Raw genomic sequence first — 12,809 nt, forward strand, 5'->3', positions numbered from 1 at the left:
GTGATAGGGAATGGCAAGGGACACACTGACAAAGGAGATTAATCAGAACTGGCTTTGACAAGCACTGTGGCAATTGGACAATTAAAACAGACATGGTGAGGGAAAGAAGAACGAACTGGGGATGAGGGTGGAGAAAACAGTGCAACAATGAATGAATGAAAACCCAAAATCTCTGTAAATGTTCATTGAAACTAATAAAATAAAAAAAAAAAAAAGAAATAGCATTTCCTAGCAATGTGCCAAAAGTATGTGATATGTAGCTTTATCATCTTTGCCTCTAAGGAGCACTTTGACTTCACTTTCTTACTTGTTTTCTTACTTGTTTATTCTTCTGCTAGTTCATGAGATAATTCAGTATTCTTTTTCAGTATCACAAGTCAAAGGCATCAATTCTTTGTCATTTTTATTAATTGTTTACCTCGCAGATGCTTAACAAGTGATTGAAAAGGCCATGTCCTGAATCAGGCACAGTGTAGTCATAAAATAGAAATCCTTTGGAGGAGTTCCTGACTGCATACTTTCCCAAGGAAATATATCTCTTGCAATGTATCACAAGATCTCCTGATTTCTTCTATCAAGGCTGTTAATTGTGGATACAAGTAAGATGAAATCTTTGACAACGTCAATGTTTTTCCCCATCTCTTATGAAGATGCCTAATCACATGTTCTTGCTGTTTTGGTTAGGTGCCGTCAAGTTGAGTACAATTCATAGTAACTCTATGAACAGTGGATCTGAACCCTGAACCATCTTGTGCCGACTTTACACACCTAAACACCTAGATCCCATTACAGCAGTCACCGTATCAATTGACCTGATTGAAGGTCTTCCTCTCCTTTGCCGACCCTCTATCTTCCAAGCAACATGTTCCTCTTCAAAGAATAGCCCCTCCTAGCAACATGCAATAAGTATGTGAAGCAAAGCCTCATAATCCTTGCCTCCAAAACCCACTCTGGCTGCACCTTCTCCAAGACATATTTGTTTGTTTGTTTGGCAGTACATAGGATGTACAGTGCTCTTCTCCAATACCACAGCTTAAAAGACATCAATTCTTCATATGACATCCCTATTTATTTTCCAGCTCTCAGATGCAAAGAACGTGATTGGAAAGACCACAGCCTCAATAAGACTCACTTTGGTCCTCAAACTGGCATCCTTACTCCTCAATAATTTGGGAAGTCCCTAACTGCGATTTTCCCAGTGCAATACATCTCCTGACTGCTGGTACCAAGAGTATTAATTGTTGATTCAAGCAAGATGAAGTTGTTGATAGTTTCAAGCTCTTCTCCATCCATTATGATTTTGCCTATTTGACTGTTCAGTAGTAAAAACCTTTGTTTTCTTGACATTGAGATGCAATCCATATTGAAGGCTGCATTCCTTGATCTCTGCAACAAATGCTTCAAATTCTCCTAACTTTTAGCAAACAATGTTATATCATCTGCATAAAGCAGGTTATTGATGAGTCTTCTTCTGATCCTGATACCACATTAATAGAGCCCATCGTATTGAAAATTTTACTCAGCATAGGGACTGAAAATTATGGAGAGATAATACAACACTGATGTACTCCCTTTTTAATTTTAAACCATGCAGTGTTTGTACAATAGCCTGCTTGTCCAGGTATAAGTTTTGCATGAGCACAATTAAGTGCTCTGGGATGCCCATTCTTCTCATTGTCAGCCACAACTTGCTACAATACACACAGTAAAATACCTTTGAGAAGTCAATAAAGCACAAATAGACACTGTTTTGTATTCTCTACTTTCAACCAGGATCCATCTGACTTGAATAATGATATTCCTGATGCCATGGCCTCTTCTAAATTATGACTGAACTTCTGGCAGTTTCATATCTATGTACTATTTTAGCCATTTTTTTAAAATTTCATGAAAAAACCACATATGAACAAGAGTCTCACGTGATGAAGGAAGAAGTTCAAGCTGGTCTGAAAAAATTAGCAAAAAACAAGATCCTGGGAATTGATGGAATACCAAATGACATATTTCAACAAACAAGAACTGCCCTGGATGTGCTCACCAGGTTATGCCAAGAAATCTGGATGAAAACCACCTCACCAATTGACTAGAAAAGATCCATACTTGTTCCCATTCCAAAGAAATGTGACCTGAGTGCAGAAATTATTGAACAATATCATTGATATCACATGCAAGCAAGATTCTGATGAAAATTATTCAAAAATGACTGGAACAGCACATCAATAGAGAACTATAATAAGTGAAGTCTGGGTTTAGAAGAGGCTGTGGCACTATTATAGTTAATGTTAGATGAATCTAACTGAAAACCATGAGTACCAGAGGAATGTCTATCTGTGTTTCATTGACTATGCAAAGACATTTGACTGTGTGCATCACCACAAATAGTAGTAAACTTTGAGAAGAATTAAAATCACAGAACAACATTTGATTGTGCTTATGGGGAACTTATACTTGGATCAGGAGGTAGTTGTGAGAATAGAGAAAGGAGACACTGCATGGTTCAAAACTGGGAAGGGTATACACCAGGAATGTGTTATTGCAGAACAGATTATCTGGGAGGTTGGCTTCTATGAGGAGAAATGTGGCATCAAGATTGGAGGAAGACTCATAAATAACCTACATTATGTAGAAAGCACAATCTTGTTTTCTGAAGTTGAGGAGGATCTGAAGCACTTGCTGCAGAAGGCCAAGGACTGCGTTCTTAAATATGGGTTGAAGCTCTATATCAAAAAACAATGATTCTCACCATTTTGTTGATTGGCAGCATCATGATAAATCAGTGAAGAAATTAAGATTATTGACAGTTTCAGTTTATTTGGCTTCACAATGAGCACTCTTGGTACTATCAGCCAGGAAATCAAAAGATGAATTGTATTAGGAAAGTCTGCGGTCAGGGATCTCTTGAGAGTACTGAAAAACAACGATGTCAGTTTAGAGACTAAGGTGCACATGATCCAGGACATAGACTTCATAATTACTTGCTATGTGTCAAAGAGCTATACAAGATTAGGAATGATAGAAGGATAATTGATACCTCTAAGTTGTGATGCTGGAGAAGAGTACTGAATATGCCATGGACTGCTAAGAAAACAAAATGTCCTAAAGAGGGTAATACTAGGCTGCTCCTTGGAAACAAGAATTCTGAAGCTTCTTCTGACACACTTTTGGCATGTTGTAAGAAGGGGACAGTCCTTGGAGAGGGACGTCATGCATGGAATGGTGAACAGTACAAGAGAAGATGCTAGATGAGATGAATTGATTCAATGACTTGGGTAATGGGTATAGGTGGGTCAGAGACAATCAGGTTGGCACCGATAGAGCAGAGCTCAGGGCTGTTGTACATGGTGTCACTATGATTAACAAGTGACTTGCAACATTCTTAATAATATTTCAAAGAGAGATATTACTTCTTTAGCAAAAAAAAGAAGAAGAACAACAACAGATAAAAAAGGGTTATAATCGTGGCATATTTAAAGCATAGGAAATACTGTGGTGGTAACCTCTTATAAAACTCAACTATTTCACTATGAACTCATTTTAGAGTTGAAGGTTCTATTTTAAAGTAAGCTTGTTCACTATTTTATACAGTTATAAAGTTTTCAGACTGAATATAATAACACAAAATCCAAATCTAGGTTCACATCTTGTTTTAGAACAAGGAAAACAGCACAAATTAAAGTTATTAAATTTAGAACATAGTATATTTTGGAATGTTGTTGTCAGGTGTCATAGAGTTGACTATGACACATAATCTGAACCGTGGCCTGTTCTGAGCCATCCTTACAATTTCTAACTTGCTGTGGTACATTGTTACACTTTGTCAACCCATCTTAAAAGGTCTTTCTCTCTTTCTCTCACCTTTCCATAGCATGATTTTCTTCTCCAAGGACTGTCCCTGAAAACATGCCCAAAGACTATAAGACAAAGTTTTGCCTCTAGGGAATCTTTCCCTCTAAGGAATTCCTTAGCTGTATTTCCTGTTAGACAATTTCGTTTGTTCTTTTGGCAGTCAGTCCATGGGTTATTCAGTACTCTTCTGCAATATCAGAATTCATATGCATCCATTTTTCTTCAGTCTCCTTATTCACTGTCCAACTTTGAGATGAAGAAGCAATTAAAACTACTGTGGCTTTGATTTGATGAGGCATTTTTCAGCTGATTTTCCCAATTCAACGTATCTTTGATTTCTCAACTGCAACTGTGTGGATCATAACAAACTGGGGCTGACTCTGAGAAGAATGGGAATCCCAGAACATTTAATCATGCTAATGCGAAACCTATACTTGGACCAAGATGCAATCGTCAGAACAGAACAGGGCAACACTGCATGGTTCAAAACTGGGAAGGGTGTACGCCAGGGATGTGTCCTATCTCCATACCTTTTCAACCTGTATGCAGAGCAGATTATTTGAGAGGCGGGGCTCTATGAGGAGAGGCATGGCGTTAGGATTGGTGGACGATCTATCAACAATCTGCGTTATGCAGATGACACAACCTTGCTCGCTGAAACTGAGGAGGACCTCATGCACTTACTGCAGAGGGTCAAGGACTGCAGCCTTCAGTATGGAGTGAGGCTCAATGTCAAGAAGACAAAAATTCTCACCACTGGACCAATCGGTAGCATCAGGATGGATGGCGAAGAGATGGAGATTGTTCACAGCTTCAGTTTGTTCGGTTCCACGGTCAACATTCTTGGCACCAGCAGTCAGGAAATCAAAAAGTGTATCGCGATGGGAAAGTCTGCTGTTAGGGACCTCTCTAAAGTACTCAAGAGCAACGGTGTGTCTCTGGAGACTAAGGTGCACCTGATACAGGCCATGGTTTTTGCAATCACTTGTTATGCATCAGAGAATTGGACAATGACTAGGGAGGATAGAAGGAGAATTGACGCCTTTGAGCTGTGGGGCTGAAGAAGAGTATTGAATGTACCATGGACTGCCAAGAAAACAGATTCATCCTAGAGAGGGTTAACCCAGGCTACTCCTTGGAAACAAGGATTCTGGGGCTTCGCCTGACATACTTTGGACATGTTATAAGGAGAGACAGGTCTTTAGAGAGGGACATCATGCTGGGTAGAGTGAAGGGACAGCGCAGGAGGGGAAGACCCTCTATGAGGTCCCATTTTCATTATTCTCAGAGATCATTTTTACAATATATCTTTTACTTTAAATGTTCTTGTCATTTACCTATAGAATGAGATTTAGCAGATTGAATATAATCCACAGTCTTAACCCTTAATTTATAACTTTTAATGGTTGTTACATACCCAGCTGGAGGATCTAAACTCAGGTCTCTTGGGAACTTCAGCCTTTTGCTAACAAGTATAGTAGGGTATAATCCATTGAGTTTGGATACTTCAATGATTCTTTTTTCTGTGTCAGACCAATAGAGGTTTTTTCCAATCCAATCAACAGCAAGTGTGTTGGGGACAGCTGTGTTATGCACTATCTAACAAAATAAGAATAAACAAGTTACCAGTGTAAACATCTAGTACAAGAATTGAGCAATTACTTCCTGATATTTACAGAAATAAAGAATTCTATTTAACCATTATAAATTGAATTTGGACAAGAATAGGACAATTTACTTCAACACTATTACTTACTTGTTCTTGAGGAATTGCAGAATACTCTATAAATTAGATACTAGCACTAAGGAGGGGAAAAAAGTGATAATAATAAAATAAAAAAGTTGTTGGGGCATTTCAGAGTTGGTTACCACATACTTGTTACACTCTATTTTCTTGTTTTTGTTATTGCAAGTTGAGTCAAGTGTGACCAGTGGTCCTATGAGCAACAGGTTTGAACCCTGTCCTATTGTGTACCATCCTTATTATCTCTGATATATTTTGATCCCTTTGCTACAGCCAGCTATGTCAATCCATCTCAGTAAGGGTCTTCCTCTCTTTTGTGGACCCTACATCTTTACAAGCAGCCACATATAAAAGAATCTACCAAGTACATATACAAATAATTATTGACAGCATATTTATCAATTTCTAGCCAGCTGGTAGCCTAGTAGCAAGAAGCTGTGCTGCAATCCCAAAGGTATGAGATTCAAATCCACCAGCTGCTCTTCACATGTAATTAATTGCCTCTGAAAACCTGCAGCAGTGTCAGCTATGGGTCCTTCTGATTCAATAGTACACAATCACAATAATAGCCAGTACTCTGAAAAAACAAGATGGGAAGTATCTTGTGATCTCACTCCCTCCCTCCCTCCCTCCCTCCCTCACGCACTCACCCATTTACTTACTCATTGCTTTCAAGTTGAAAGCAACTCACAGACATTTCATGTGGTTTCTGAACTATAAATCATTAAGGAAGGAATTGCCTATATTTTTCCCTTAGAGAGGCTGGTTGTTTTTGTTATAGTTATGTGGCATCAAGTTGCCTGCAACCCATAGTACAGCAACTCTGAATCCTTCCCTGTCCTGAGCCAGTCTCACTACTTCTGACACATCAGCCTCCATTAGTCCAGTCACTGTCTCAATCCATCTCATCAAGGGTCTTCCTCTCCTGTGCTGTCCCTTCACCCTTCCAAGCACGATGCCCTTTTCCAAAGACTGGTCTCTCCTGGCCATGTTCCCAAAGTATGTGAGAGAGAGCTTCAAAATCCTAGCCTCCAAGAAGAGACTTAGTTTCACCCTCTCTAAAACAGATCTACCTATTTTCTTGGAAGTAGATTTAAAAAAAACACACACACACAAAAAAAAAAAAAACAAACCAAAGAAACAAACAAACAAAAAATAAGAGAGTCATGGCTTTTGGGTTGGCAAAACAACTCCCTAAAGATGGAAACAATTTCCTAAAGATGGAAAGTCACTCTAAGTCAGAATCTATATAACAGTAGTGAGATTTTTGTTTTATTTTTTTATTTTGAGAGAAATAGCAATAGGATTACATTATCCAAACTACTTGAGTGTTGAAAAATAAATTTTCAACTCTAACAAGAGAAGAAATACAAAAGGGAATGTACTAAATATTTTAAACTTTACCAGAGGGAAGTGAAAATATGTATTCATCCAGGTCCATTTCTAACTTATACCAATAGCAAATGCAATAAGGTTTATATTACTTTTTACATACAAAGTGACCAAAGATTCTTCAACTCGTCTGTAACTTGCATTGTGTTTATTTTGTTATTGTTTTTGTTATGTTATTATTGTTGTTGTTGCTTTTATCTGTGCTGTCACAATTATGTGAAATGAATAACTAAAATACCAAGTTTGGGTCTGCACAGTGGGCCAAGAGGGAGAATAAAGAATTCAAAGAGTATACACATAGACAAGAACAAATGTACTCAACCACCTGGCAGAATTAATGATGAGGCATAAATGACAATGGAATGTTTCTCCCTTACCTCCCCAAAAACCTTGCTATAAAAACTCTCCCTGATGAGTTCAAAGTGCACCTTCCTCCTTCTGCATCTTCAAAATGTGGAATCTAGCCTGGGCACTCCCCTAATAAAGTTGCTTTTAAGCTTTCTGTCTTGTTCTCCAATTTTTTTCTTAAGTCTGGAGCCTAACATCTGGTGCATGAAACCCAGGAGACAAATTAAGGTGTGCTGCACCTCCGCCTTCCTTCAGGGCAAATGAGGTACACCTCCTTACTCTCTCTTGAACCTACCAGACCACACAGGGTTGAGACATTTGAATGGTAGTGTAATGTCCCTTTTCTCTCCTCTTCTCCTATTTTGCATGTGGCTGCTGACTGGATAATCTCTCCCTCTTTTGTTCTTATGATTTCTGTATTCTCTCACCTCCTCCCTTTTCCTGGAGAGTACTAAAGCTAGACCCAATGTTCATAAAGACTTCCAGGCATTCTAGCCTCCATTCCAGGCATTAGAGCCTTCCAGTCCAGGAAGTTTGGGCTCCCTGGGGATTCAGGTCTGTACACATTGGACTCCTGTCTGTGCATACCCAAAAACCACAGACTTGTGTCAGGAGCCCACCCAAGAAGTGCCAGGCACTTCTTCCCAGGCTATCGATTGTGCTAGGGGATACCCACACCATCCTTAGCTTCTCTCTGTATCTGAGACTCCAGGTTTCCAGAGGATGCCCTGAAATCTCAGTTGCTGAGTCAAATGTCTAAACCCCCAAGGAACAGTCCCTTGGGCTGCCTTCTCTTAAACCACTCAAACCTGGGCGTGGCTGGATGGCCACAATACCAGCTAAACAATGACTCTTGATGGCCTGAGAATAGAACCTTTGATTTCAATACCTTGTGAGAACCTGACAATTCCTGCCAGGAGACTCAGAAGCTTTCTTTTACTTTCACTTCCATCCCTCTCTCTCTGTAAAGCCTGCCAACCTATGCAGGCTCTCATAGTCAAAACCCTTCACTGATTAAGTCTCCCAATACCAAATCATCCCCTTCCATTGCTTTTTCCCACAGGGCTCATTCCCCTATCCAGTGTTCACCTCCCTCCTCCAGCATCCCCTCCTGGACCCACCACATATTCCAGCCAAACTGAGTCTCCCCTTTGTCTTCCATATATTTTTGCCTCCTTCTCCCTCAATCAACCCAGACTCAGTCCTCCATCTCCTTCTGCACTGATCAACCCAAACTCGGCCATTCCCACTCCCACCTCCACCTCTCCTGTTGCTAGTCGCACCCAGTCCCATCAGACTGAGTCCCTCCTCTGTTCTCTTAGGAAAGTGGCAGGTGTTGAAGGTCCCATTCATGTTCGTGCACCTTTTTCCTTAACCAGCCTTTCCCAAATAGAAAAGTGTCTAGGCTCATTTTCCAAAGACTTGAAACCTGTATCAAAGAATTTAAGTATCTAACCCAAAACTATAAACTCACCTGTCATGGCGGTTTTGCTGTGTTGTCCTCCACTTTAACCCCAGATGAGAAAGAACCTGTTCTCACTGCTTCCCAGCAGCATACAGACCAGGTACACTTAACAGATAGCACTGTGCCTGTTGGCCCCCAAAACGTTCCCCAGCAGGCACTGCATTAGACATAGCCGGTTAATACAGCTATAGGAAAGTAAGGTTGAGCCGTATGTGACCATATGATCAGTGTCTATGGGCCAGCCTACATACAATCTCCCATATAGCAGTTCATTTTTATAAACTTAGAGAAATTACCCATTTAGCTAAAGACTAAAATCCAGCCACTTTCCTTAATCACCTCACTGAAGCCCTAACCCAGTATACCCACTTAGACTCTACCTCCCCAGCAGGGGCCACTGTCCTAACTACTCATTTATCACCCAATGAGCCTCTGACATAAGAAAAAAAAAACCCAACCTCAAAAAGGCTGAGGACGGCCCCCAAACACCCATTTGAGACCTGGTAAACATGGCCTTTAAAGATTTCCATGCCTGAGAAGAAAAGTCAGAAGCTGATAGGGAGACACATGCCTGAGAGAATGTAAATCTGCAAGCCCAAACTCTAATAGCTTCCTTGCAGCCATCAGTGGTGAAGGGTCAGGAAACACCTGATCATTCAAAGAGCCAGTTTCCTCCTGGTGTATGTTTCAAGTGCAGCAAAGAGAGCCATTGGGCTAACCATTGAATTAACTCTCACTCTCCAACATGGCCTTGTCCTATCTGTGGGACACTGGGTCACTGGAAGGGTCAACATCTAGCTATGGTAAGGTAGCTCCTCCACTGGACCCAGTCCCCATCCTGGCTGACCTCCTGAGCCTAGCCACTGAAGACTGAAGATACCCAAGCTTGATTACCTCTATAACCTTTGCCAAACCCAGGGTAATATTTCAGGTGGCAGGTAATCCAGTTTCCTTTCTTGTTGACATGGGGGCTACATTTCCAGTACTCCCTTCCTTCTCAGGTCCTGTTTTCCCTTTCCACGTCTCAGTAACAGGGATTGATGTCCTCCCTTCCAAGGCTCTTACCACTCTACCTCTCCTCATTACATACATGTACAAATGAGTACTCGCAACAAATGAATACTCACCTATTCCTTTCTAATTATCCCTATTTGCCCAACTTTTTTGCTAGGCAGGGATATCCTGTCTAAATATGGCACTTTGTTTCACTGGGATTTGAGCAAACCTAGATCACATGACTAGCCTTTAGTTCTATTCCTCTTAGTGCACCTTCCCTCTGAACCCCTTTCTATATGACCTTTATCACCAGATGTTGTCAACCCTACTGTATGAGATCTTTCCATTCTATATGTAGCCTTTCACCACCAACCTGTTCTTGTTACTCTGAAAGACCTTTCCTCATTTCCTGCTAGACCACAATTTCCTATCTCCACACAACATCACAAAGGTTTAAAACCCATTATTACTCGACTACTTTCCAATAAGCATTTTATTGCCACAAATTCTCTGTGTAAAACCTTGATCCTACCAGTAAAAATGCTGAACGCCATCTATTCTTCCTTGAAAACCCTGATCTTTCTCTCTCTCAATTACCATCCCTTAATCCAGTTACCCTACAGGCTCTTACTTCTCTCCCTATCTGACCAACCTATCCTTAATCCAGACCATACTCCTTGTTTGAAGATGGTAGCCTATGTTGTAGTTTCCATAAACAGTGTGTGAAAAGCAGTAACTTACTTCCTATTTCCTTGGCCTGTATCCAACTTTCTATGCTCCTTTAAGCTGACGTACAGCCAACTGTTCTTGCTTAACCATAACCTATGTACTGAACCCTCTCTTTTAGTATTATATCTTCCTTATCTCTCTGTCCTTAGACAATTACTCCGGGAACACGCAGACCACTGCATACCCAAGCACTCGTCTGAAAGTCTAGACCAAACCACTGACGTCACTTCAGGAGATGTCATTTTCATCAAGTGGCATGTGCCCAAGCCTCTCCAACCACTCTGGGACAGACCATATACAGTCATCTTAACTACCCTAACAGCAGTTAAGGTCATAGGAACCCCCAATGGCACCACCTTTCTCAGGTAAAACATGCTCCTCTCACTGAGTGAGTTTCCTACACCTTTCTGATGGTGTGTCCCACTACTCTTCATTTCACTCAGCATCCAAGCCCTAGGTAATTCTTACATATGGAAGTTTAAAGTAAAAGAAACTTCCATGCAGCCGTCTACTCTAACTACACACCCCATTGGCTCAGCAGACTGTTCTCGACAGCAATGCCAAGCAGCAATCATCATTATAATATCACCTAAGTCAGTTTTATCCTACAAATGACTCTTTGCTTGCTTCCTTCCTATATGACCAAGTCCACGCATACTGTTGGCAGTAACTGGAGACATATGGGGGTTGTCCATATTGGTCATGCAAGAATCATGACGTTTATAACACCAAAGGTTTTTTTTTTTAATATTGAACAAGGAAACTTCTACCTTTGTATCTCAGACCCTTGGAAAGCCTGGGGTTGGGAAGGCTGGTGTTAAAGGACAACTATATCCTATTGGATATAGTTCCTTGCCCTTTAGCATAATACACATAAGCAGAGAATACATTCTAGATGACAACACCCAAGTACAGGTCTCCGGTGACAGTCTCCAAGCTGAGCAGACAATGTTAGAACAAATCTCTAGAGATCCACAAACTATGCAGCCCCCTACCTGGGTCCTAAGTCAGATGGTGACCAACCTTTTCCATTGTTTCCTGTGTGCCTCTTTACAACAACCTTTACTAGTAGCAGTACTGATCAATTTCTCTCGACCACACTTCACCCAAATACCTCAAGCCATTCCATCAGCTAAAATTGAGTTCTCTACCATTCCTGGACACTTCCCCCTCCAGAAAGCAGAACCTGAAAAGCAGACTGCTTTTCACATCTGCTACATAACTTCCTTTTTTGCACCCTCTGCAATGGAGCACAGGAACTATATACATAATGTTAGCACAAACAAGATCACTGTAGCTGAACCAGGACAAGCATTTGGTGCAGTGGTACCCTATACAGATGCACAAAATCTACCACATGGGGGCCCTGTTTCTCAGTAACTGTTGTACCCCAGATTACATTGTATAGTTAATCTAAATTAACTTGCTTCCTCCCCACTCTCCAAACAAAAAGAGCGACATTTCTCCCAATCAAAGTTAGACTCAGTCTAAACTCTGATGTCACTGCTGGAAGGCTGGCAAGGGGAGCTCTCAGCCATAGTATTATTTCCACCCAGTACTTGGAAGACCACTTGCAGGTAGCCTCCAAAACAACACTGGCCTCCTTAACTTCCCTCCAATGTCAGCTAACACAGGTTGTTCTCCAAAGTAAAAACAAAAAAACAACAAAACAACAACAACAAAAAAACACAACAACAACAACAAAAACAACAAAGAAACACACAAAAAAAACCTCTAGCTCTCCTGACTGCCATGAAATGAGGCATTTGCTTATTTCTAGAAGAGAAGTGTTACAATATAAATAGATGAAAATTTCTCTAAATTAACAAAATTAGCTAAAGAGTTAAAAATTAGGCAAAAGACCACAGCCTTCTTTCAAATGGATTGAGAAACCATTTCTAATATGAGTTCTTTCTTATCTAGAACCAAGAACAATCATAAGCATATTGTTACTAATCGCTCCCTGCCTATTAAATTCCTTACTTCACAGGATAAAAGAAATGACCAACTTAATGGTGAACCAGCTGCTGTTACTCCCTTACTCCCCCTTAGCTACTGATCCTGGATCAATCCAATCCTGCCCAGATCTTCACCCCTGATCAGCAGGAAGTAATTATAATAAAGATATGTCACTTTTTTTTTTAAATCACTAAGGAGGCTGGAATAGAGGACCAAGAGGGAGAATGAAGAATTCAAAGAATACACAGATTGACAAGAAGAGTGAATGGCCTCACCCACCTGGCAGAACTAACAGATGAATAAAAAATCACAATGGAATGTCCTTCCCTT

At 40.6% G+C, this 12,809-nt stretch overlaps 1 protein-coding gene across 1 annotated transcript in view; it reads right to left on the reverse strand.

Moving 5' to 3' along the window:
* LRP1B (low density lipoprotein receptor-related protein 1B) overlaps positions 1-12,809 on the reverse strand; it is a 2,414,068-nt gene that overhangs the window by 340,586 nt on the left and 2,060,673 nt on the right. The window contains exon 59 of the mRNA XM_006880809.1: positions 5,264-5,445. Coding sequence (XP_006880871.1) covers positions 5,264-5,445 — 182 coding nt within the window. The remainder of the gene's footprint in view (positions 1-5,263; positions 5,446-12,809) is intronic.

Source organism: Elephantulus edwardii, unplaced genomic scaffold (genome assembly GCF_000299155.1).
Source record: "Elephantulus edwardii isolate Elephantulus edwardi_28Jun2011 unplaced genomic scaffold, EleEdw1.0 scaffold00010, whole genome shotgun sequence".
Classification (NCBI taxonomy): domain Eukaryota; kingdom Metazoa; phylum Chordata; class Mammalia; order Macroscelidea; family Macroscelididae; genus Elephantulus; species Elephantulus edwardii.